Source organism: Pavona decussata, unplaced genomic scaffold, assembly GCF_977016875.1.
Source record: "Pavona decussata unplaced genomic scaffold, jaPavDecu1.1 SCAFFOLD_119, whole genome shotgun sequence".
In the NCBI taxonomy this organism is placed as follows: Eukaryota; Metazoa; Cnidaria; class Anthozoa; order Scleractinia; family Agariciidae; genus Pavona; species Pavona decussata.
In genome coordinates this window covers 905,513-931,246 of record NW_028145533.1, presented here as the reverse complement: position 1 = coordinate 931,246, position 25,734 = coordinate 905,513, and the positions used below count along the sequence as shown (strand labels likewise).

General features: G+C 42.0%; 2 protein-coding genes across 5 annotated transcripts in view; one reads left to right on the top strand and one right to left on the bottom strand.

The window, feature by feature from the left end:
• Positions 1–4,505: 4,505 nt before the first annotated feature.
• LOC146469770 (negative elongation factor A-like) lies at positions 4,506–23,893 on the bottom strand. The gene is made up of 10 exons (XM_085122924.1): positions 23,302–23,893; positions 18,022–18,189; positions 9,769–9,864; positions 9,147–9,274; positions 8,548–8,614; positions 7,834–7,946; positions 7,307–7,456; positions 6,572–6,775; positions 5,671–5,770; positions 4,506–4,966 (listed from the first exon to the last, which is right to left on the bottom strand). Exons 1-10 carry the CDS (start codon positions 23,678–23,680, stop codon positions 4,761–4,763), a joined length of 1,611 nt encoding a protein of 536 aa, XP_084979050.1. The 5' UTR covers positions 23,681–23,893; the 3' UTR covers positions 4,506–4,760.
• A 96-nt stretch (positions 23,894–23,989) lies between these two features.
• Positions 23,990–25,734, top strand: part of LOC146469769 (phospholipid-transporting ATPase IF-like) — a 60,788-nt gene continuing 59,043 nt past the window's right edge. For 3 of the 4 annotated variants that reach the window (XM_085122920.1, XM_085122923.1, XM_085122921.1), the window contains exon 1: positions 23,991–24,189. In XM_085122920.1, the coding sequence (XP_084979046.1) occupies positions 24,157–24,189 (33 nt within the window). In that variant the 5' untranslated portion in view covers positions 23,991–24,156. Of the gene's footprint in view, positions 24,190–25,734 lie in introns of all 4 variants that reach the window. The other variant, XM_085122922.1, reaches the window with a different exon arrangement.

The following is a 25,734-nucleotide window of genomic DNA, read 5'->3' as shown; positions in this document are numbered from 1 at the left end:
CCGGGGATTATAAAAGGCATTCGTATGACAAATGTCGTTTTCCCCTGTATTTCATTCTGACTGCAAGAAATGCAATTCTATCTGGTGGTTACTTATTGCTTCACTATATCTCTGTATCTATCTATTTGGGGAAATTAGCGATGCTGGAGGTTTTCACTTCTGAAAGATTGTAGGCTTACGCACAACGCAGTCAAATATGGCCCGAGTATAAGCTGAAAACAGCTTCTTGTTTGTGTGTGATTTGTAAATTGATCTGGTCATTTAGGAGTTCTTTGTTTGAGAGGTTTTGGATGTGCTTTTTGTTTGCCTCTGTTTGTATTTTTATTGTTCTCAAACTTTGATTTTTGTTTTTGCGTTCCTTGCGCTTTCTGTTTGCTACGTTTGTAGCTTGAGGTATATTGTGTTTGGCCCCCATACGTCGATGAGACTCAGGAAACCGACATGTGTACTTTTCATTTTGTTTATTCTCCATTTCACTACGTCTTTCCATCAATACACTGAATTATGCGACACTTGACTAAATATTTGCAGCGATTGATTTTACATTGTCGATGCTTACATTCATACCAGCTGGCATCGACCGCGCTTGTTCGGATATGCTTTTACTATTTCCAACAGTGCGTTGACCTTTCGGTCTTTTAGATCGTTTAATTTCGACCCTTTGGCGGTCGATTTCTCGATAGTGAAAAAGAGTTAGCGCTTTGACATATTTCTGCTCGGCGTTTAATGTCCTTTTTAAATTCAGTGTCGGCTCTTATCCTTGCCCTCGCCTTATATTGAAGGGTTGCCGGGCTTGTTCCTTTCTCAGTGTGTCTTTTCAAGGACTTTATGGCTTGCTCCGAGTGGCTGATCTTTCACTCGGCGGACTGGCTGTGGCGGCGCTTTCTGCTGTCTCTGGTGGTCTTCTGGATGCTGGGTCTCTTCAAGGGTTCCTTTCGTTGGTTCTTACATGCTCTTTTCGACTCCTGGAAGGGAGGAAAGTCGTCATCGGATTTACCGAGTTTCCGCCCCCTGCTCCCCGACTGGGCCTCCGAGGATGTAAACCCTTCTGATGATTAGTAAAGACCTTTTTGTTTGTGTCAGTCAAGCAAGACCGATTTTAAAAGGAGGAATGATAGAGATAGTTCTTGGTATCAATACGAAGAAAGCTGCAAAACACATGCACATTTCTACGGAATCACTTATCGGTATTAGCCCTACCGTGGATCGAAATCACAGCTACCGGATTGCCTAAAACCAATGAGGCAATGGAATTGCAGAATTTTCGATCCGAAACTCATCTCTACCATTTCTAAACAATCGGCAACTGAAGAGATCTACAAGATTAGGATCGAAACCTGACCATTGCCTAAAATGCCACAGAATTTGCTAACGGCCCGTGGCTGGAGCAACACAGAATTACCTAATCGTTCAATTCTGTGGCGTAATCAAAACACAGGATGAAAATACTGGGTTTTCGCAACACAAACCTCACAGTTACAGAGCGGAGCGGAGCGATGACAAAACCCCAGCCGTAACTAAAGTGGCCTTTAGCCTTCAATTTAACCCATTACATAGCTTTCAAAGAAGCTACAATCCTAAAGAAAGGATCAACAGACAACCGTGATAAGAAACACAACATCTTGCAACAAAATCAAATAGCCGGGCCCGGCGATACAAAAGCTGCAAGATAACGTAATGTAATATTTTTATTACACGGTACAAATCTTGTCCTTACAAAGATAAATAGAGAGGCTATACTGTCACCATACGCGCTGAAATGAGCCATGCCAAGCTTGAACCAAATGCCACAAACGGCATCAGAACGTCAGTCGCTAGACTAGACTGCAAGCAGTCCCTTTCTGATTAGTCGAGAGGGTGCGCTCACAGAGCAGCGAGACTGGAGAGAGGAGAAAATTTAAACGATCGCGCTCGGCTATTTCGCGCGACCTCTCGACCATCCAGAAAGGGATTGCTAGCAGTCTATCGCAAGACAGAAACAACAAGAGGTCAAAATGACCGTTGTGATCAAAATACAAAACATGCGACATTCAAGCACATGGCTTTGTTCAGTGAATATCAAGGAAATCCTCCAAATCATAAATGACATTTGATAAGAAGAAAATCCAGCGCTAGAAGAAAACTTAGGGGGCACGTCTCATTTCATAGCGAAAAGGGTGTTCTCTAAAAGATATGGCAAAACGGAGGGCAAAACTTTTAACTAGGCTAAAACACGCACATGAGAGTCGCGCAGGCTTGTCAACCCCATAATAGCCGTGTTATATACCTGAACAGAATCCGGCTGTTGAGGAGTAAATTTTGTCTCAGAAAACGAGATTGCCAGAACTCAATTTTGTGATTAGTTATGTTCAATAGAATTCTTAAAAAAAACTGGCGAATTTTTTTTGTTTTACCATATCCATTCAGTAATGGTTCTTACTGTGCTCATGTATATAATATATTAAGGTAAAAAGCTAGAATTTACGAGCACTCAACTGCTTAAGTTAATGGTTTATTAGTTCTAGCTCTGTTGATAACTGTATGATGAGACCGAAAAGGACTGTAAATAGAAGCAATGTTTGTAGATTCAAGTGGCGTGTAATTCCAAGAGAATATGCACTTGGACAGTAAGAAAATCTTAATTCAGAAAATAATTTTGTATGTACAAATTTAAGATAAAATAGATTACAGTTTTTGAGAGTTAACACGAAGGACAGACAGTTCCAAGGGAAAGAATACATTGTTTGCTAAGTGTATAAATTTACTGTCTTACTACATTGCAACTGCTTGTTTGAAGAGGACTTGTAACTGTAATCCTTGTAATAGGCCATTTTCGAGTTACTTTGAACCTCATTATGAAAGCGAGGATAAGTGCAAAGCTTCTATTATAAAAATTAGTTTTCATTCCCTGGGAAGTCTTGCACTTAGCCTCGCTTTCGTAATGAGGTTCAAAGCAGCTAGGAAATGGCTTATTTTTCTGAGTGCTGCACAATACAAATGCTTAAGAATGATGTGTTATTCAGTCAGTGATAGCATATTAGGAAGAAAGAAATTCTAGTTCCCCGAGCAGGAGTCGAAACTGCAACCTTTCGATTACTAGTTTGGATGTTCTATCACTGAGCTACAGGAGACTCGTCATCCCAGTCTATTTCTAAATTTGTTATTTGTCTGAATTGATCCTTTGATCCGTAATAATGTAAGGATCTAAATTTCTCTTTGCATTTTGTCAAAGCAGGATTAAATGGCCAATGAGTACCGTACACGATGACCACGGAATGTGAAACTGTGCCTTCACACTGATGTTTGAACAAATGCTCCCAACATGGACCATAACATATAAATGAATCCACTCAGGAGAACATAGGTGTTGATATTGGGGCTGACTACTGTCAGCATAAAAATTAGGTAAAAGCAGTATCGATCCGACAGTTCAGCTCTCGCGTTTCAATGGTTTCGGTGGTACAGTCGACTTCCGATAACTCGAACCCTCGCTAACTCGTTCGAACCAATTTTCCTCTCCTTTCAGGCCATTTTCTAGATAATTTTACCCTTGATAACTCGAACACACGATAACTCGAACCTTTTTCAATTTCCCTTGAAGGTTCGAGTTATCGGGAGTCGACTGTACTTATCTTTTGATTAAATTGCTTTCCCCAAGTTACATCATTTGCTTCTAAGCAACAAGGCAAGCTTTGTTTGGGGTTTGTCACTTAACAGCCGCATTATTTGGATAACACTAGGAGGCTGGAGGGGATAGAAGGCACCAGCTAACGTCCATCGTTGAGAGGGGTGATTAAATAAACACAAGTAGTCGAAGCTGCTTGTGCGCTGTAGTTCTTCAAGCTTGCACAAATTCTATAGAAAATTTCCTCTTGTCCCTTATTGCCAGAAATACTAACTCAATCAACAAGACATTCCGATTGAACGGAGTGGTTGGGGTGGGAGTGGGAGAGGGTAGGGGGATGAACACTTGACTCCAAGAAAGTTTGCAGGGTTACTGTGATCAGTCTTTTGGCAATGGAACTGGTGTACCATGTTTTGCCGAGTGATCAGATCGTCTGAAGTCGTCCTGAACTGCTATGTTTGGTTACCACCCTAGCTGCTCTTTAAACGTTGTGGCCAAGTAAGCAGCTTGGGCGACTATGTCCCATGTAAACTGGGGTAAAGGCTGCTATCAGCTTTCCTGTAGTGGTCTTGATGCACCATATTTTGAAAGAGAGCGCTCTATACATTGGAGGACGGTGTCTCCTAATACAAAGCTATTTTTGCGTAGTTTGTGACTGCGGGAAAGCAGATCTTAGGAAGGGCTTCAAAGAAGTGGGGGGCAACTACGTATTTTCCAGAGATAATTAAGAATGACAATGCATGGTGTGATTAAGACCAATTATCTTTTTGGATTTTAATAACCCTTACTAAGACCTTCTTTTTCTGCAGAATCATAAGCCAAGCAAAAACATCTTTGAATTGGTAGGCACCGTCCTAAGGAAATGAAGCTTGCATTGGAGCATCCCAAGATGTGTAGAATGTTTGCATAGTAGCAACAGAAGGCACCATCCCTCAATCGCTGCCAATCGTCCTTTTCATCGTTTTCCACCTATAACATTCATTTCAAGCTGTGTCTGCTGTGACACCCTAAACTTCTAATCTGGATATCTGTGATTATCTTGTCTGCAGTGGTGCTGAGACCACTCTGGTCGATGGACCTGAGTCACAGTTTATTTTAAAGAAGACTTATTACAAGCCGAGTCTGCTGTGACCCTGTAATCCTGGGGATGCTGTGATCAGCTTTTCTGCAGTGCTCCTGATGCACCGTGTTTGGACACTACCCTGGTGCGTTTTAGTCGTCGCCAGTGACCTGTGTCATAGTTCATTTCAAAGAGCATTTCTACAAGTTGGGTCTGCTGTGACCCATCGGATGCTGTTACATTCTCCGTGTTTTCACTTAGCTTGATAGTAATTATTGGACCTTGATGAGAATAAGGTTTTTCTGTGAAAGACAAGCACAACGAACGTTAAACAATAGCAATACGCTTTCTAACATCATTACCACTTAAATGCACATAACCTGAGCATCAGACTTTTTTGAAGGGAAGACGAACAAAAGCTTGACGCGAGTGCATTTATTCAAACTTTCCGCCCTCCTCACCACACAATGTGCATTTAGGAAAATTGTGGCCAGTCAAAATCACTTCTGGTTATGTCAAGCTCATGGGGTTCAAATGCTTGGTAGATTGACTGAGATACTGTAACAGCACCCACAACAGTCAATGAACTGCCGCTAGAGGAAAAATACTTCAGATAATAGAACAAAACACCTATTGAACTCAAACATAAACATCCAGAAATGTGTGTTATCCAGACTTTCGACGTAAGAATTCTGAATGCTTTTGTGTCAGGCCTTCCCTCCTCTTCCTCCCACCCCCCTCCCCTTACGAAGCCCTGATACTTAGATTAACAGCGACAAAACGTGGAAGGTTTTATGTCATCCAAGTGTGATCAAAACCACAAATTTTAACGATACAACAGGTACATGTACCCCTGTCACTCTCACATGGGAGTCTCCTACTTCTGGGATTGTGGCTTCAAACTGTTGTTGAAGATTTTTAAATATCTCAGGTTTTTATTTTAAAACTACAGTGTGGTGACAGTGTGGGGATGAGATATGTGCTGTTATGTGGTACAGTGCTTTACCTCGCGCACCAGCCATGAATCCCAGAATGAGAGCCTTTTCTGCCCGACTCACACGGTTCGCATTCTTGAACATTTCATGAGCAGCTAACATTTGGTCTCGCTGTAAAAAGTAACAAATATCTACATGTAGTTGACCCATCCACCATGAACACAGGTTCCTTGAAGGGAGGAGTAGGGAACACGTGATCGTATAGTGTTGTAAGATCAATATCTTAAGTAATGTTTAAAACACGAGCAGCAATGTTTTATCGGGATTTAAAATCACGAGGCGCAGCCGAGTGGTTTTAAACCCCGATAAAACATGTGCTGCGAGTTTTTTGAACGGCTTCAAAAACATTCCTGGAAAAGTGTGTGTTAAGAGAGTTCATAACAATGATGCTTTTGTGAACGTTGGAAATTAGCATAACAGAAAAACATTAAACACCGCATACTAATAAGGAGATGGTTTTATAGGGTTTTAAAACCACTGCACGTGATGTTCTATCGACCATTTGATAGGTCAATGGACTTATGAATTATTAATGAGTTTTTGAACATGAAGTGGATCACTTCAACCCAACCACTCAAATGCCAAATAAAAGACAAAAGTAAACTTCATAATTAAGAACATGTATTTACTGGCATGTCAAGTTTTCAGTAACCACAGACTATAACACTCTCATGCACCCTACACTCTTCAATGTAAATAATTCAATGGCAATAGTGGTCTGAACTAACATGAAATAATTTCAATTGATTTCAAAACACTTCAGTCTTTGCCCTTCCACATCTGCTAAACCTTTCATTTTTCATATACACTTTGGTATTGTTCAGATTATTAAAGAAAACTTTTGAATTGACAAACAGAAATGTTGCTTTCTCTGAATTCCACCCAAGACATGTGTATCACCATTGTCCATACCGTAAGGGTCAGTTGTCGTTTATTTCCTTGTTGCTGCTGACTGCCACCAGGCGTAGCTCCAGGAAGGACAGAGGGAGGGGTTCTTGTGGAATCGGCAGCAGGAGGTGCTGTGGAGGTTGAGGAATTGGAGGCCAATGCTGCAGCTGCTGCCTGTTTCTGCTGTCTCTCCCTCATCATTAGTTGTCGCTGTTGTTCCACGTGCATCTGATAATACCAAAAAAACAGAAGCTTGGTGGCTACTTTTGTTACTGCACATACGTTCTGTACATCTCGAGATACTCGGGTTTCCTATGGGTGGTGCCTACTAATACAGAGATATTTTTTGCATGGTTTAAAACTATGCAGAGAAAGCAGAACTTAGCAAGTGCTCTTGGTATCCAAAAAGGGGTAACCATGCATTTTTCTGAGATAATAAAGCTTCAATTTGGAAAAAACATCATACATTGCATTTGTCAGGTTTTTTGGATGCCACCAAATGCCAAATGTCAGAATAGCTTGTACAACAATGCTGTGATAATGGTGCTAGTGTTTGAAACTTTACATGTACATGGAACTCTAAAATGCGGCTACCCTAATGGAAGCCTGTGAGCAGTACATAAACATTTCCTTATGTTTTGTGGCATACTAGAAAATTGAAAATGAAGTTCAACTTTTTTCAGTTTTAACAACCAATGAAAGACAAATACAATGTAAACGTAGACTTCTCCAGAATAAAGAACAATCGTGGCTTATTACTTCCAACTCTCTCTTGAGGTTAATAGTACTCTCACTGAGTGCGTCTGAAGGAGGAGCTTGTGAAGTACTTGACACAGCTTGTGGAACATAGGATGGTGTAGATGATGGAGGTGCAATGCTTGCTGAGGGTGTCTCTGGGCTTGAAGGGGGCTTCAAAGCAAAACGAAAATCAAATCACTGAATGTCAATTTATGATATACACCAAAGAAATATCACAGATCTTGATCAAAACAATTACCAGTCACAAATTATTGAAGTAAGCTTATTTATAAGTACACAATTAAAGTAAAATAAGGTTTCCACAACTGGTGGGAGTTGAGCCAGCTGGAAGATTTCTCACTGACTACCTAAACAACCTACATTGTACATGTATCTATTTCGCATAGGGCAGACTTGTGGTGCGCTAGGACATTTTAACTAAAATAAATGCTGTTTCTTGGATTTGGTTTCTTGTTATGTCTTTTTTCAAGACTATCTACTGTTGACTTACAGCCTGAAGTTTTTACAGTCTTACAGTCAATACTCACCTTTGATGGTTGAGTGACAGGTGTCAAACCTGCAGCATAATCAGGTGTTGCTGGTTCTGGTGGCTTGGGGTTGTCTGCTTTTTTGTGTTTAGCCTCTTCTGCGTGCTCAGATTCTGACAGAAAATTTAACATTTCTAAACACCAGTTCAAATAATCAGATGGAAGGATAAGGATTTTTTATCAGAACCACAATTCTATCAAAATGGCTAAAGAGCAGCCTGTGTAATGCAAAACTGAGGCAATGTATTGATCAGTCAGAATTTCATTTATCACAAGATGACTGAAGATCTGTAATGCTCAGTGAACTTGAAATAAATAAACTTGAACTTGCAGTCACTTACATGTATTTTGGCCACAGGATAGTAGAAAATGGTTTTTCAAGCAAAGCCTGCTTTCAGAGATGCATGTACATGTAGGACCTGAGAGCTAGTTAACCGATTGACATTGTGGTTGACAAAAAATAATAATGATGGTTCTATAACCTTGGTTTATTCAAATAACAACAAAAAAATACTCAGGAAAACAGCAAGTAAAAGTTTCTGAAATAATTGAAGATCTGGCTAGACAATTGCAAAAGGTTAAACTAAAGTCACATGTCTTGTTGCAATGTAATCATGAATTCTGAGAACCTTAGGATAAAGGACATTAGGGCAAGTTCATACAAAGCTCTTAGCCACTCAACTACAAATCTTACTTCAATAACACTTTTGTTACCTGCCATTTTCTTTCTCCTTTTAAGTTCACGGCCACCTCCAATAGGCTGTTCAGTTATGTCTAACAGCTAATAAAAGATAAGAGTCATTATTATTCCACTATTAAGTCATTTCACCAAATAAGGTCAAGAGAACGCGTAAAATATAAGACTGTAATTCACTGCAGTGTCTCGGTTTGACTGGTTTACAATGGAGCGAATACGGACAGACATTTCACTGGCTTTCTTTGTTGTTTACGTCATTCGCACCCGCCATATACTGATGGACAGATAATGCCGGTGTATTTCAATACTCTTACCAGAAAAGAAAAGCCAAAATAACAATCTTTTTGTAGTGGAATAATAAATCTTTTATTCGGTGGTTTTACATAAAATTAATACGCGCAGACATTTTGCTCATTGCTCTTATTTTTTCCTCGCTGTACGCAACTCACAAAATATCTGTATGTTTTATATATAAAACCATGGAATAAGATATATGTATTCTATATCTGGATTTCATTTCCTGCTTTTCCAGTTAAGTGATCTGACTTGGTTTAACCATTCATCTTGCCTAAGCATACATGTCAGCATGCTCTAATTTAAGTTCACTCTGGCTTACCTTCGTCCTTCCATGGTGTTTGAGTGTAGCAGCAGAGATGATGCTCCTAGATGAGCCACTTGAGGGAGTGCTCCTGTTTGGCGCAGGACGGTAACTTGCAGCGGTAGGTGTTCTTTGGGTCACTCTCACTAATAGGATAAAACAAACAAACAAAAATAGAAAAAGCAGACCTTAGCTGTGGCTGTTGGAATCTAGCTCTGCTATCAGTGATAACAGGAATTCCTGTTATCATTCACGTCCTGCAACTAGCAACCCATAGCATGATTAGCCTTCTCCAATGAACTGTTATAGGTCATCAAAACTCATACAAAAATGAGAGCAATCATTTGTACAGTTGTATGTGCCCTGTGTGTAATTTGTCTGTTAAGAAATATTATCAAAGTGCATACAAACTGCCCTTACGGTGCAACGAACTCAACCGGAGCCACCGAAAAAATCGACACTTTGAAATTTATAAACTACAAAAGCCAGACTCCTTTGTTGTCAATGTGACTTGCGATTGGCTGATCAACGCTGCGTGGCCCCGGTTGAGTTCAGTGCACTGTAATAATTTTTTTTATAACAATAAATCAAATCATTTGTCAGGAAAAACGTGGTGATGCAGATTTAAAAATATACTTACTTGGAGCTTCAAACTTCTTTGATGTGGACTGAAGTTTGTGACCGGAGCTCAGAGGATTTCCAAGTCCCTTTTTGTGAGCAGACATGGCTTCACTGGCTTGATATATGTAAAAAATACAATAGAAATGAGTGTCAATAACTGAAAGTGTTTCAGGCCAAACCAATACAAATTTGTGCATACATACAAGCAAAAGTTGACTCCCTCCATCCTTTTCTTCCTCCCTTCCTCCCTCCCTTCATTTGTTCCTTCCTTCCTTCCCTCCTTCCTTTCTTCCTTCCTTCTTCCTTCCATCCCACACTTCTTCCTCCCTCCCCCTCCTTCCTTCTTGCCTCTCTCCTTCTCTCACTTCTTCCTTTTTCGTTCCTCCCTCCTTCCCTCACTTATTCCTCCCTCCCTCCCTCCCTCCCTCCCTCCCTCCCTCCCTCCCTCAGGCTTCTCTAACTTATTCCCTTTTTCCCCCCTTCCCTCCATCTATCTCTCCCTCCCTCGGCTTCTCTTACATTTCATGTACTTCTTCCCTTCCTCCTCTCTTCCTCCTTCTCTCACTTCTTTCTCCCTCTCTCCTTCCTCCCTGTAGGATTCAATCGTGAACATTCTTATCACTTTAGATTTTTCTTGCTTGTTATGCTTATTATGCTTATCATGTATTCCCGTGGCGCAGCATATTTTAGTTGCCTTTGCTTGTACTTAAGGTTTTTGGCGCCTCAACCACTCATTATAATTTTCTCGTTGTCAACGCTCTTCGTCAGATCGATTTTCACAAGACTTCTCATCCTTCTACGCTCGATTCATTTTTTGGCTGTGTTCTGGAAAACATTTGTAAGTGCGCAGTTTGTCAGTAGTTATTTCTTGTCTTTTTTCCTGCTAATTATTTAATATGTTATTTCTTGCTTTAGTCGAACCATCTCGATCATCATCGTTTACTCAACTCTTCAACAATTCACCGTTCTTGGCCTTCGCCAGAACTTCAATTTCAAGAGTAGATGCGTTCGCAGTGATTCCAGCGCAAGACCAATAAAGTTCACCGATTAGTTGTATTGCCGTCTCAGTGTCAATTACAGCGTTCGAAAATGTTTGATTGGATTCTCATCCCATCGAGAGCCCGTTCATTGTTTTGATCGTGATCAACCATGGATGAAGGAATTGACACAACAGAAGATACCGCTACTCGTCGTCAAGTTCAAATGAATGTTACGCTAGATCAAGAAGGAGTACAGAGCAATAACTTACTCCGATTTCGCAGAAGCCGGCGAGCTACGAAAGGTAGCATTACCAAGAAAATTGATGAGATTAATTTCTGTATGTCCCAAGCGTCGTCAGTTGAGGCAATTTCTTCCAAAGCGCATGAATTCCAAAGGATTGTCGAAAGCTTCAGAACTGCTCACGCTGCATACCACGCTCTCCTAAGCAACGAAGATGACATTGAGGATTCGCAAGATTATTATGAGACAGAATGTAGACAGATCGATGCCTTTCAAGTAATGTTGGATGAATGGTTGGCAAATGCAGTGCGGATGAGCCATGAAAGCGCAGATAATGATATTCATCCGGAAGATTCAGTGAGCAACGTGGGGTCTCGTTCTCGCGCGCATCCTCGATCGTCCCTCGCGGCCATGCAAAAATCGTTAGGGGGCTCTACTGTTTACCATGCCCAAAGTCCAAGGACGTCAGCGGCAGCTAAAAGGGCAGCGTTTGCAGCGGAAGCGGCCGCTTTGCACAAACGGTGGCCTTACAAGAAGAGGAATTACATCTTAAACAAGAAGCTGTGCGGCAACAACAGCAGTGCGAAGAATCTAGGCTATGCCTTGATCAAAGGAAACGTGAACTTGATCTTGAAACAGAGATTGCAAAGGCCGAGGCTGAAGAGCGAGCTTATGCCATTGCTGAATTGCAAGTTCCCAGCGTCAAACAATTGTCCAGAGTTCTGTCCCAAGTTAACTTTTCCATGTGGGATCAACAGCCACGCCCACTTCATCAGCCTCGACCTTATGACAAACCATGCCTACTTCCACAGGAACACCAAGCTGAGCAGCCTTACCGTCCTCTATCACCTCAACCCGCATTTGTTGAGTATTCTGCTGATACTGTTGCAGTCCTGTCTTCTTCCGCGTTCAAGAGCGAACCTTCTTCCCAGCGTGTGGAGGCACAGGCCACCCAGCCTTGGCACCTCCCAGGCGACCCTGCAGGCAATGAACACCCTTTGCGTCAAATCAGGAATTGCCAGAAGGGTAGTGCATCATCGGCTGATTCGTCAACTGGGGAGAAATTTCTACAGGAATTGATAGACATCCAAAAGAAACAGCAGCGGCGTAATGAGCAGCTTATGATCTTTCAGCAGTCTCGCAATCGTCAGCTGCAAGAACTGCTCAGTCAACACCAGAAGCTGTCCTTGACACCCTCATTACTCAGCACTGAGGTGCAAGTGTTTAATGGAGATCCTGCTAACTACTGTAGCTTTGTACGGTCGTTTGAAAATCTGATTGAATCAAAGACTTTGAATAACAATTCGCATCTGTACTATCTAGTTCAATACACCCGTGGGGACATTCAAGACCTGATGAAAAGCTGTTTATCAATGGAGCCTGATGCCAGCTACCTCGAAGCGCGACGTCTGTTAAGGGAGAGATACGGCCAAGGCTATAAAATAGCAACCGCTTTGGTGGATCGCTTAACAAATGGACCGCCCATAACGCACAAAGGTGGTAACGCACTTCAGAAGTTCTCTGTTCAGCTGACCAGCTGCAAGAACACCTTGCAAGAAAAAGGTTACCTCAACAAGATCGAGAACCCCGAAAGTCTTCAGAAGGTTGTGAAGAGGTTGCCTTTCCTGCTGAGGCAAAAATGGCGCGATGTAGCAGATGATATAACAAACAAAGCACAGAGAGAGATCACATTTAAGGACCTGGCAAAGTTCGTGGAAGCGAGAGCTCGAGCATTAACTCATCCAGTGTTTGGGAACATCAGTGGAGACTCGAAAGGAACCTGCAAGGATCTCAAGGGTTCGAAGAAACAAAAGGGCTCCAATTTTGCAACTTGGACCGGCGCAGGTTGCAATGGTGGTGACGCTAATGAAACCGCGAACGTTTCCAAAAGTACAGTTGGTGTAAGACTGTCTGTTCTAAGGTGCCCTTTGTGTAGGGGCAATCACATGTTGGTTCGCTGCAAAGATTTCAAAAAACTTTTAGTGGAACAGAGGTTCCAGTTTACTCGAAGTAAGGGCCTCTGCGATAACTGTCTCCTTCCTGGCCACCTCGTGAGGGTATGCCCGAAAACCAGCTTCTGCAAGATCCCCGGATGCCAATTGAAGCACTCCACATACCTTCACCCTATTGAGGGCACGCGTGGAAACGAGCAGCGTGCACGTGAAGAGGATGCTATTGGTGGACTCTCAACGGATGGAAATTCCTCTTGTGATACCGGCACTCAAACCAACCACATCAGCGTCGATAGTCAATGTGCCTTAATTGGGGCCGGCCAACCAGCTACAGCCTTGCCCATTGTGCCTGTAAAGGTCAAAGCCAGAGGATGAAACAGGACAGCATTGACGTATGCCTTGTTAGATGGAGGGTCCAACACTACGTTTGGTACTCACAAACTCATGCAGAGCTTGGGCATAGATGGGGAGAGGACTCAACTTTCACTGAACACCCTAGGGAGCCACAACTGCATCACCGATTGTGCTCTCTTTAGCCTAGAAGTCTTCGACCTGGAGGACAACAACTTCGTTGAACTTCCCACCGTGTTTTCAGTTCCAGGCCTTCCAGTGAGAAAGGAAAGCATCCTTCGCCAGGGAGATGTGACCAGATTTCCTCATCTCAAAGACATTCAAATTCCTGAGATCGACAACGAAGTAGGATTGCTGATAGGAAATGATGTTCCTAAGGCCCTGGAACCAAAGGAGGTACGCAAGAGTCAGGATCAAGGTCCCTTTGCTATTAAGACAGTTTTCAGTTGGACGATTAATGGGCGTCTTGGACGCTTTGGGGCTTCTCGACCCTCGGTCAACCTAATGAGAGCTGATAGAGAACTTTGCCAACAATTTTACATGTTCTGTAATTGGGAGTTCTGCGACTCAGTCTACGATGATAGGCCTGCAATGTCAAAGGAAGAAGGGCCATTATGAGATAGCCCTACCCTAGAGGGAAGCTGTCCTGCAATTGCCGAATAACCGACCTTTGGCAGACCATCGTTTGAAGCTGCTGCGAAGAAGGCTACTAAAGAATCCAGATTTGAAGTCAAAGTATTCATCATTTATGGATGACCTTTTGAGAAACGGTCATGCACACAGAGTACCTGTCGAGTGAGGATCGTTTGAAACAACCTGTTGGCGCAGTTTGATATCTACCCCACCATCCTGTCTTTAATTCTAACAAGCCGGATAAAGTCCGTGTGGTTTTCGACTGTGCTGCACAATACAATGGGACATCTCTACATTCTGAGCTTCTACAGGGTCCTGATTTAACTAACAATTTGGTTGGAGTCCTGTCACGCTTTCATAAGGAACCCGTTGCGCTGATGGCCGACGTCGAAGGTATGTTTCATCAGGTGCGTGTGAGCCCTAAGGACTGCGACGCCTTCCGTTTCCTTTGGCGGCCAGAAAATGACTTGGACAGCTCTCCAGCAGAATACCAAATGTTAGTACATCTGTTTGGCGCAACCTCCTCGCCCAGTTGTTCTAACTTTGCTCTACGGCGCGGGGCTGATGACAACCGAGGAGAATTTAGTCAGGAAGCAGTTGACACCATTAAACGGAACTTTTATGTGGACGATTGTCTTAATCCGTCCGAAGTGCACCTGAGGCCATACCACTGGTAGGAGAACTTCGGGAGATGCTTTCTAAAGGAGGATTTTGTTTAACCAAATGGATCTCCAACTCAAGAAAGGTCATTGAATCAGTTCCTGAGTCAGAGAGAGCGGTATCAGTGAAGGATCCTCTACTTGATCAGCTGCCCACTGAACGTGCATTGGGAGTTAGATGGGATGTCGAGACTGATACATTTGGCTTTAAGATATCATTGAAAGACAAGCCAATCACTAGACGGGGGATTCTTTCTATCGTCAGTTCTGTCTATGATCCATTGGGGTTCGTGGCCCCATTCATCCTTCAGGCCAAGCGCTTGCTTCAGGACCTGTGCCGAAAGAGTCTGGGTTGGGACGACCTAGTTTCAAATGAGGATCTTGCCTGCTAGCAGAATTGGCTAAGTGATCTTCCTAAGCTCGAGTCGCTGAGAGTGGAGCGCTGTCTCAAACCTGCTGGCTTCGGAGAAATTACATCCAGTCAGATCCACCACTTTGCTGATGCTTGCCAGTTCGCCTATGGTGCGGTCTCGTATCTTTGTGTTACCAATGGACAGGGCGATATTCACTGTTCTTAGCTTATTGGCAAATCCCGGCTGTCTCCCCTTAAGCAACTGACTATTCCGCGTTTAGAGTTAAGTGCTGCGGTAGTGGCAGCTCGATTAGACAGGATGCTAAGGCAAGAGATTGACATACAGGTTGGTGAATCTGTGTTCTGGTTCGACAGCTCTTGCGTTTTGGCGTACATTGGCAACGATAGCAGACGGTTCCATACCTTCGTAGCCAACCATGTAGCAGCAATTCAAGAGGCCTCATCACCTTCCCAGTGGTGTCATGTTAGCTCCGAGCAGAATCCCACAGACGATGCCTCTCGAGGTCTTTCAGCAGATGCTCTTACGAACAAGAGTCGATGGCTTAGAGGTCCTGACTTTCTTTGGCAGCCAGTGCACACCTGGCCTATTTGGCCCTCCCCTGTTCCTGAAGGGGCACATGGTGATCCAGAGGTCAAGAAGACAACTGAGGTATTCATTGCATCGACAGAAGTCAGAAAGCGGTCTATGAACAGCATCTTCCAATACTTCTCCTCGTGGTTCCGCTTAAAGACGTTTTTCGCGTGGATGCTGCGTTTCCGTGTCAAGTTACGAAATGCAGTCGAACAGCGCAGGACTGGTCGCCTAATTCTCACTGAGAACTCCAAGGTAGATCCAATTACCCCTGATGAGTTGGAAAGTGCTGGGAGGGAGATAATCAGACATGTCCAAAACGAGAGCTTTGAAGAGGAAGTAGCCACGCTGAAATGGTCTGGTTCCTCAGTTCCGATAGGTGAAGGGGTGAGGAAACGGAATATCAAGAAATCCAGCAAGGTCATGAATCAAGTTAGATCCTCGATTATTGGACGGCGTTTTGCGTGTCGGAGGGAGACTAGGCAATGGGTCTTTTCAACCAGAGTCGAAGCATCCTATGATACTACCCAAGTCTCATCATGTCGTCACACTAATAATTATTATTTGTCACTACCATCAGGTATCTGGGCACTCAAGAGCAGAGTATGTTCTTAGCCTGATAAGAGAAAGATTTTGGATCATTGGCGCCAGAGCTGCGGTTCGAAAGTCTCTCCGAGCTTGTGTCGATTGCAAGAAAAGACAGGCCCGGGTTGGCGAGCAGAAGATTGCAAATCTGCCTAAAGACAGAATCACACCAGACAAGCCCCTGTTTTCCTATGTAGGCGTTGGCTGTTTCGGCCCCTTCTTGATTCGTCATGGTGGGAGTGAAGTCAAACGTTATGGAATTCTCTACACGTGCTTGGTGGTATGTGCGATACACGTCGAAGTTGTTTACAGTTTGGATACCGACTCCTTCATAAACAGCCTGCGGCGTTTCATGGCCAGGAGAGGGAGTCCGGAGCGCATAAGATCTGACAATGGCAGTAATTTTGTGTCTGGGGAAGCCGAACTAAGACGTGCCGTTAGCAACTGGAATCAAGGGAAGATTGCGAATTTTCTCCCTCAAAGGAATGTGGAATGGATATTCAACCCCCCGGCTGGCTCACACCATGGAGGAGTATGGGAGCGTTGTATCAGGAATGTGCGGAAGGTGTTAAACGCTTTGGTCTGAGAGCAATTGCTTGACGATGAGTCGTTGTCAACGCTTATGTGTGAAGTGGAGTCGATTGTTAACAGTAGGCCCCTGACTTAGGTTTCTGACGATTCCCGCGACCTCGAGCCTCTCACACCCAACCACCTCCTCCTTCTATGGGTTGGCCCATCGCTACCTCCTGGAATCTTTGCACGTAAGGATCTTTATTCCCGTCGTCGATGGTGCCAGGTTCAGTACCTGTCCGATGTGTTTTGGCGCAGGTGGACGAAAGAATATCTTCCCGGTTTACAGGAGAGGCAAAGGTGGACCAAGCCGCAACGAAATTTTCAAGTTGGGGACATTGTACTCATTGCTGACGAGAAGACTCCAAGAGGGCTGTGGCCTCTTGGTCGCGTTGTCGATGTGAAGACAAACAGGAACGACGGATTCGTAAGAAGCGTCATGCTGAAGACCAGATCTACGATACTACAGTGTAGAACACCCTATTGACAAGTTAGAACTGTTGGAAGCAGCAGTGTCTCAAGAGGATAAATCACCGGAGCAGGAGTTCAATAAACAATTTCTCCAAAGATGAACTTGAAATTAGGGAACTGTTTGACTATTACAACCAGTATCTGCTTAGTCTATGGTTTTTTGAATCCGCCCTCTCTTCTCAACTGTGTACATGCTTAAACTTCGCATTTAGGGGCTGGAATATAGGATTCAAATGTGAACATTCCTATCACTTTAGATTTTTCTTGCTTGTTATGCTTATTATGCTTATCATGTATTCCCGTGGCGCAGCATATGTTAGTTGCCTTTGCTTGTACTTAAGGTTTTTGGTGCCTCAACCACTCATTATAATTTTCTCGTTGTCAACGCTCTTCGTCAGATCGATTTTCACAACAAGACTTCTCATCCTTCTACGCTCGATTCATTTTTTGGCTGTGTTCTGGAAAACATTTGTAAGTGCGCAGTTTGTCAGTAGTTATTTCTTGTCTTTTTTCCTGCTAATTATTTAATATGTTATTTCTTGCTTTAGTCGAACCATCTCGATCATCATCGTTTACTCAACTCTTCAACAATTCACCGTTCTTGGCCTTCGCCAGAACTTCAATTTCAAGAGTAGATGCGTTCGCAGTGATTCCAGCGCAAGACCAATAAAGTTCACCGATTAGTTGTATTGCCGTCTCAGTGTCAATTACACTCCCTTCTTGCCTAATCCTCTCTCCTCCTTCCTCCCTTCCCCTCTCCACCTTCCTTCCTTCCTTTCATCCTTCCACCCTCCCTTACTCTCTCTCTCCTTCCTCTCTTCTAGTTCTCTCTCTTTGTTTTTCCAACAGCTTTATAACCAATTATAATATTTACATGACTTTGTACCTTTCTGTGTGAGCTCTGCTCTGAGTGCAGCAGACTTTGGTTTTCTTCGAAGTGTGAAGTGCTTAGGGAGGGGCGGCTGAGGACCAACCATTGCCACGAGTGCAGACCTATTCAAATACAGGCATTCCAGAGGAAGAAAGCTTGAGCCACTCTCAGGAAGGCTTGCCACTAAGAAACATAACATGACATGCTATGAGTAATGCCAGATAAAACATGTATATTAAGGAGGCTCGAAAGAGTTCTTCATTGTTGTAGTGTTTGTAAAATGATGAAAGATACAAAAAATTCTATCTGATCATGTGGCCAAACTATAAACAGCTTTGTAACACAGTTTTTGGATTTCTGCGGTAAAACAATGTAAACTGTTATGGGGCAGCCAATCAAAAAATTTAAATTTTTTTGGAATTCTCCAGGGTCTCTCCTGGCACCCACCCGCTGACCAAAAAGCCTGAGGACTCTGGGTATGAGATTGGTTGATTGTTTACATGTGATGTCATGGCGGCCATGTTGGTGGACAGAAACAATAAGAGTTTTCTCCTCTGGGAGTTAACTTCCATTTTTATGCAAACTATGTGAACAAATTTTCTTTTGTTTCGTACACCAACATGGCGGCAATGCAAACCACCTATAATGCGCTTCATGTACAGTGAGTCATCTTTACTGATAGGGCTACACTGGTTTTCCAGGCGTAGTCAATTGATAGAAATCAATATCGGAAATCAATCGATACCATAGATATCAATCGATATCAATATCGATTGAAATCGGTAATCGATAACAATCGAACTCAGAGAAACAATTTATTATCGATTGTTATCGACTGAGATAATGGATAATAATCGATAGCAATCGACAGTAATCGATAACAATGACTAATCCCAAGGAGTCCCTGGAGGAGTATTCGTTTCAAAGATGGCGTTAATATTTAGTAAACAATACGAGACACGCGTTCAAATGGTAAAAACATTTTATTATTTCAGCAGGTAGTTCTCGGTTTGGGGTTTTAAAATATTTTAACTTGGCCATTCATCCCAGCGCTGTCGATTGCATCTTGCATCTCCTTTATGGCGTTCTCGCGTAGATGAAAGTCCAACTCGATCCTATATATGCAGGGACATTGTAGCCCTCCCGAGCGCTTCCATCTATTGGCATAAGGTGCCATTCTTGGCTTGGCAAGTTATTATTAGTTCTGTTATTGTTCTTGTTCTTTTAGTATCAGCTTGTTGATATTTGCATTGCATATCCACGATTGAATGACTCAATAAATAATAATAATAATGACAATCTTTAATGAGGAAACTTTTTCACTAAAAAGTGGTTTACAAAAAGGACCTCGAAAATTAAAAATTAAAAATTAACAATGAATAAAAATGCTAAAAGATGCTACTAAAAACTAATGTATCTTATGTGTAATACAAAACTTAAATCAATGAGTTAAAAATCTGACGCTTCAAAATATTTACATTATCAGAGGCTCGTATAGTTTTGTCCAGCGAGTTAAAATCACTTACAGCATGATAGCCAGTTCTTTGTTCCATGCTTAAATCAATGAATTAAAAATCTGACGCTTCAAAATATTTACATTACATTATCAGAGGCTCGTATAGTTTTGTCCAGCGAGTTAAAATCACTTACAGCATGATAGCCAGTTCTTTGTTTACCCCAGTTTCTTTTAATGGATGGAATTTTGAGGTTTGCTTTATTTCTTGTGTTGTAACTATGCTGTTCTTGCTGAGTGACTAATGTTAATTTGTGATGCGTGAGACCATTAAGACATTTATATACATGTATGCATCGGCGCTGGAAGCGCCTTTTTTCTAGTGTTAACCACTTCAGTGTAGTTAACGCATCAGACGCAGAGGAATACAGTGGTCGATCTAATATTATTTTAGCCGCCTTATTTTGAAGCACTTGCAAGCTAGACATTAAAGTTACATTATGTTTGTCTCCCCAAACTAAATCAGCATACTCGAATAAGGGCATAACAAGGCTTTTATAAAAAAGGATGCGCACCTTAAACGGTAACAAAATGCTTGATGCGTCTAAGTAGGCCAAGCCTTTGATTAACTTTCCCTGCCATGTATTCTACATGATTGGTCCACGAAAAATCAGACGATATTAAGATTCCAAGATATTTAAAACAAGTAACATTGTTTATACAATGATCAAAGATTGAAACAGTTAGAGCTATTTTCCTCTGTAACTTCTTGTTACTGCCTATAAGCATGCATTTGGTTTTGTCCAGATTCAGTGTTAACTTATGTTCATTCAGCCATTTCGCCACAGCCAGGAGGTCTTGGTTGAGCTTTTCAGTCAGCTCCTGAGAGGAAGACCCATAGCAGTAGATCACCGTGTCATCTGCATAAAGTGATGCTTGACAGGCATCTAGAACGCTTGGCAAATCGTTAATGTAGATGACAAATAGCAGAGGACCCAGAATACTTCCCTGAGGGACCCCATGGGTAACTGGCAATTCATCAGACAACTCGTTCCCACAACATGTACGCTGTTTCCTGTCAGTAATGCAAGAGCGGAACCACTGAAGCGAGTTCTCACATAAACCAATTTTGGAAAGCTTGCGTAACAAAATCCGATGGTCCACAGTGTCGAAAGCCTTGGTTAAATCCAAAAACACGGCCCCACACAGTTTACCTTGTTCCATGTTCAATAAGACTTCATCAGCAAATGATGTCAAAGCAGATTCAGTAGAGAGCCCCTGCCTGAATCCAAACTGTTTCCTTGTGAGAAGGTTGTTAATAACCAAGTACTGGTAGAACTGGGAATGCACGGCTTTCTCGAGAATCTTACTGAGTGTCGGTAAAATAGAGATAGGTCGATAGTTCGATGCATTTGACCGGTCGCCTGATTTAAACAAGGCTGTAATTTTTGAGCATTTCCACAATTTAGGAAATTTACCAGTAAGAATCGATCGATTCAACAGCTTAGTGATGGAGGGAGTGATTGTATTAGCAGAGCTCTTGAGTAGTCTAGCACTAATTTTGTCCAAACCAATTGCTTTATTTGTCTTCAAAGAAGTAAGCTGCTGAAGCACAAACGATTCCTCTGGTTCAGTTAACTGGAACTGAGACAACGGTTGTTCTAAAACCAAGTTGCAATTCGACCAGGTAGTCGTTATTTTGTCAGCTAGGCGCTTGCCTATGGATGCAAAGAAGCTATTCAAAGCACCAGCAATGGATTTGGAAGTGGTGTGCTGAATGCCATCGGAAATGATGCACTGAATCTTTTCTGAGGATGAATTACGATTGCATGCTTCGTTTACAGCTTTCCACATTTTGCCGTGATCTCCTCTGGCTTCTTCGATCATTTCACAGTAATATTTCGACTTAGCAGATTTTACTAAGCAGTTTACTTTGTTCCTCAGTTTCCTGTAAGTGTTCCAGTGCTTTTCTGAGTTCGATTTACGTGCTTTACGATGATACCAGTCTCGATCTCTCATTGATTCGCTAATTTTGCTATTCATCCAAGGAAGGGGTGTTCCCTTCACACGTCGACGTTTGACAGGTGCATGATCGTCTGCAACTTCTGAAAACAGTTTGTTCCAAGTTAATAAAGCGTCATCGATATTGTTTTCATTGTCACAACGTGCCAAGGAACATTCCTAAGATCTTCGTTAAATGAATTCGCATCGAAATTCTTGTAAGAGCGATACTCAAACATTCTTGGATGTGCTTTTGTGTGAACACCAGTCTTTAGAATGCAAAACACCAGGTAATGGTCGCTCAATGGAAACGGAACAACACCAGATTTAACAATGCGATGTTCATTATTGACAAAAATCAGGTCAATCAAGGTCTGTGAGGTGTCAGATATTCGAGTAGGCTCTTTTATCAGCTGTGTGAAGTCAAAAGCGCGCGAGAAGTTGAGAAGTAGTTGTTTGTCTTTCTTGGGCAATTTAGAATTAGGCATCATGTTTGCGTTTAGATCTCCTAAAATGACCACATCCGATTTTTCAAGATCAACAGCAGGCATACTATCTCGCAGAGACGAAATAAAAGTGCGGAGATCGGCATCTGGTGCTCTATAAGCGCAACATAATAACATTGGCTTACATTTATCTCGAATTAACTCAATCCATAAACATTCCTGTCCACCGGTATTGATATCATTCCGCAAACGAAACGCCAAATCTTCTCTTACATACATAGCAACTCCGCCATATCCCTCTTTATTGCCAGTGCGATCTAACCTTATGCACACAAATCCAGGGAGTTTTATTTCAGCATCACTTGTTGAGGAATCCAGCCAAGTCTCGGACAGAGTTAGCACGTCAAAAGTTTTGTTGTTAATTCCCTCAAGACGCAGAGAGTCGGTTTTGTTTGCGAGACTTCGTATATTCAAGTGGGCAATCTTGAGACCTCTAGTGGACTTGATATCAGCAAATGTCTGGTAGCCGGGATTAATCTCAATGTCACCAGCAAGAGCAATAAGAGTCAAAGCAAAACAGGCACGATGAAAAAGCTTACAAAGCATAACACTCTTCAGTCGTCCATTAGACTCTTGCCTCCGGGTCGGTTTGTTTCGATGAAATGAAGCACCAGCAACTTCAGCCCTGCAATTCATCTGGGAAACAAAATACGTCTCTCTATCGTTAAGCAAAGTGTTCTCATATACATCTGAGAACCTGAAGAACTCCAAAGTGATGTAAATACAGAGAAACACACATAAATTTGTGGAGAGCTTGAAGCCGCGTCCGAACGCCATGATCGATGATGCTAATTGGTCACACTGTACGCTTTCTTTCATGAATCTTCAAGTTCAGCTCTCGGAATAAGTTTAGACAAGTAATTTCAATGGTGTCTTGTTTTTGCAGAGCCTTGGTCCTTTACCTCCTGGAAATGTGGTGGAATTACAACTAAACCTTCTTCCGCTTGCTGCTGGATTGCAAGTAAGTCTTCTATTTACTACTTCTATTTCAAGCTGAAAACCATAGAAAATGTAGAAATTGCCAAAAATAGTTTCCGATAAAGATCGATGATAATCGATAACAATCGATAAACCAATCCTTATCGATTTCCGATCGGAAATCGATATCAATCGAACTCACAACTTTTTGTCTTTATCGATTCCTATCGAGTGGTATCGATATTGATTGCTATTGATTGTTATCGATTATCGGTTTATCGATTGACTACGCCTGGTGGTTTTAAACAAAGGAATCTATCTAAAGTGTGATCATTCTAATGAAAGCTTCTTCAGCACTTTCCTGTGGTACTTTCAATTTTGTATTTTAAACTTGAGCTCATTAGTTATTAAGCTCACCCGTTTTTCTGATTTCTTCTGTAACCTCTGCAAACACGGGGCTTGCGTGATCAAGATTGACATTCAGCATTCCAGTACTAGGATAATACTTCAATATTTCGGACAAGACACGGACCCATTCATCTTCATCGTGGCTGCCGATCTCAAAAATTTCTCCCAATTCTGCGTTCGTTTCTTCGATGACTCGACGAGGAAGATGAAGGAAAGCCATCAACAGTTTGACCTTAACCTGCGTCTCTAGCCGATGAAAACACTCTGGGATATTGCGAAGGACATCTTGAGTTAGCAAAGAACGTAAACTGCTGCCAGACCAAGAGTCATCTGACGATAACTTGTTGTGAAGCCATAGCGCAGTGTCCGCCTGTCGAACGGACGCCATTTTGTTTTCATGTGGTGCAAAATGTCTCACCAGGGGTACCCCTATAAGCTTCTAAAACGCAAACAGGGTAGAAACGTAATGGTCTGAAATTGCTTTAGTCCAAACTGTCACAGGTAGGGCTTTCCTTTTCAAGAGAAATATCAAAACCATTTCTTATTTGATCTGATGGTCGCAAAATGGCATGGTGAAACCCCCTTTTCACTAATTTCTTAGTTGTCACAATGCCCTTTCCCACTACCCTAGAAGGGTAAAAAATGTTCACATGGGTATCCTCTGGTCTCCCTCGTCAAGGGGGAGGTTTCTAAGCCGTCGCCTCCTTCAGTTCCGCGATGAAATGGATTCGAGCGTGTTTGCAATTACCAGGTGGAAAAACAGATGCACCGCGACGCAAACTGAACACGATATGATATGAATTTAAATACTCCTTCGTCTTATTCACTTGACTGATCAGTGTGCGGGAAGTTACTTGACAACCGATGCCTTTTGGAGACCTAAAAGATCGACTCTTGGTAAGTAAGGTTATGATTATCACGAGGCCGGCTAAATTTTTACTCTCAGTTTTCACGTTCTTGCTGCAGCAGAGTGTCTCCGATCATAGCGTTTTGATGCCTGCAGTTTGTCAACAGCCGGTGTATTTAACAGCAAAATTATACCTGGAGTTTTCCTCGTTGCTTAACTCAAGCGCTTAAGGACTGGCTTTTATCTAATTTACTGAGCTGTGAGAAATTCTCAACTTTATCGATCGTGGTGTAGATCATAGTGGAAGTTTCTTAACGCCGTAAGAAGAAATAAACATTGGTAATTACAGAGGTGCTGGTCCAAAATCGCTCGGCAAAGTTTCAAGGAGGAAAAGTGTTCATCTTTATTCGATGGTTTGCAATTTGCATGCAATCAGTTATCACTTAAATGTTATGTGGCTGATGTTTATTTTAGTAGTGATGGAGACTGTGACAACTTACGCATGCAAAGTGAAATTTACATCCACCAAGTTTGAGGAATTTTCTTAATTGTGGTTCTGAAAATTGACGTTAGATATTAAGCTAACGCTCTGAGATGATTAACAACTTAAGCGATTCAAAATTTTGCGAGGAATTTTGATATTTTTTCTTCCTTTTAAATTCCGCGTTCTTGTGTAAAGGCGAAAATCATTCACGGAAGAGTATTGTATCGAAGATGTCGTAAAACAAAATGAATGAATACTTGTCTATTGTGGTGGATGTGTTGTATGTTGGCCCAGTCATGCATTCCTTTGTTTTTTCCTGTTCTGGGCGAGTGCTATCTTTACAGTTCAGCCGTATCTCTTCAATACAGACAGGCGTTATAAAATGGTTTCTGTACTTCTTCGGCAGAGTGGGTCAATAAAATTAATATTTGATGCGATCAGTCCCACATACGCCGAAAAGACATTAGTTGTCTTATCGCTAAATTTGCGGAAAAGTTTTCAGATCGCTAAATATATTTCACGAGGCTGTTAGTTATAACTCAGAATTTTTTCACTGAAAAATCCAAAGATTGTTACAACCTATGGTTTAAGATTGTATGTTTTTTCATGTTTTACTGTGAGACAGATAGTATGCATATTCTTGTTATTAATAATTTATGCAAGTGTATGTAGTAGAGAGTAGGTTGTTGTGCTTGGTGGTTGTCTATTTGTCTTGACGATGGTGATTACAAAATCAAGCCATAATTTCTTGAGTCTTAAGTGCATTTTAACTAATCCTCATTCATACAGCTGTAATTGTGAGAGATAAGTAATTAACTTACTGTACATGTAAAACACGAGGTATGATAAAACAGCAACAACAGTGACAACTACACTGTAGTATGTATGGTAATTGATGTTCCCAATTGTACATGCATACGGTATTGCACAAAAGAAAGAAAGAAGCAAAATAATTCATTGGCAATGTAGGTTAAGAGACAAGCATTTTTAATGTGAATAAAATGTGGGTAAAAATTCCATAATCATGAGAATAATAATTGATGAGATAGTGTAGTTGTGTAATTGCACAGTGCACGTCAGGCCTGGTGGTCTGTAGTTCAAGGCTTATTAA

Coding starts and splice junctions, on each gene's coding strand:
- LOC146469770 (XM_085122924.1), bottom strand. CDS start 23,680: ATGGCGTCCGTTCGACAGGCGGACACTGCGCTATGGCTTCACAACAAG. Junction 9,865..18,021: donor AGCAGAGCTCACACAGAAAG/GTACAAAGTCAT, acceptor ACATATATCAAG/CCAGTGAAGCCATGTCTGCT. Junction 4,967..5,670: donor ATTCATGGCTGGTGCGCGAG/GTAAAGCACTGT, acceptor TGTCTTTCACAG/AAAAACCTTATTCTCATCAA.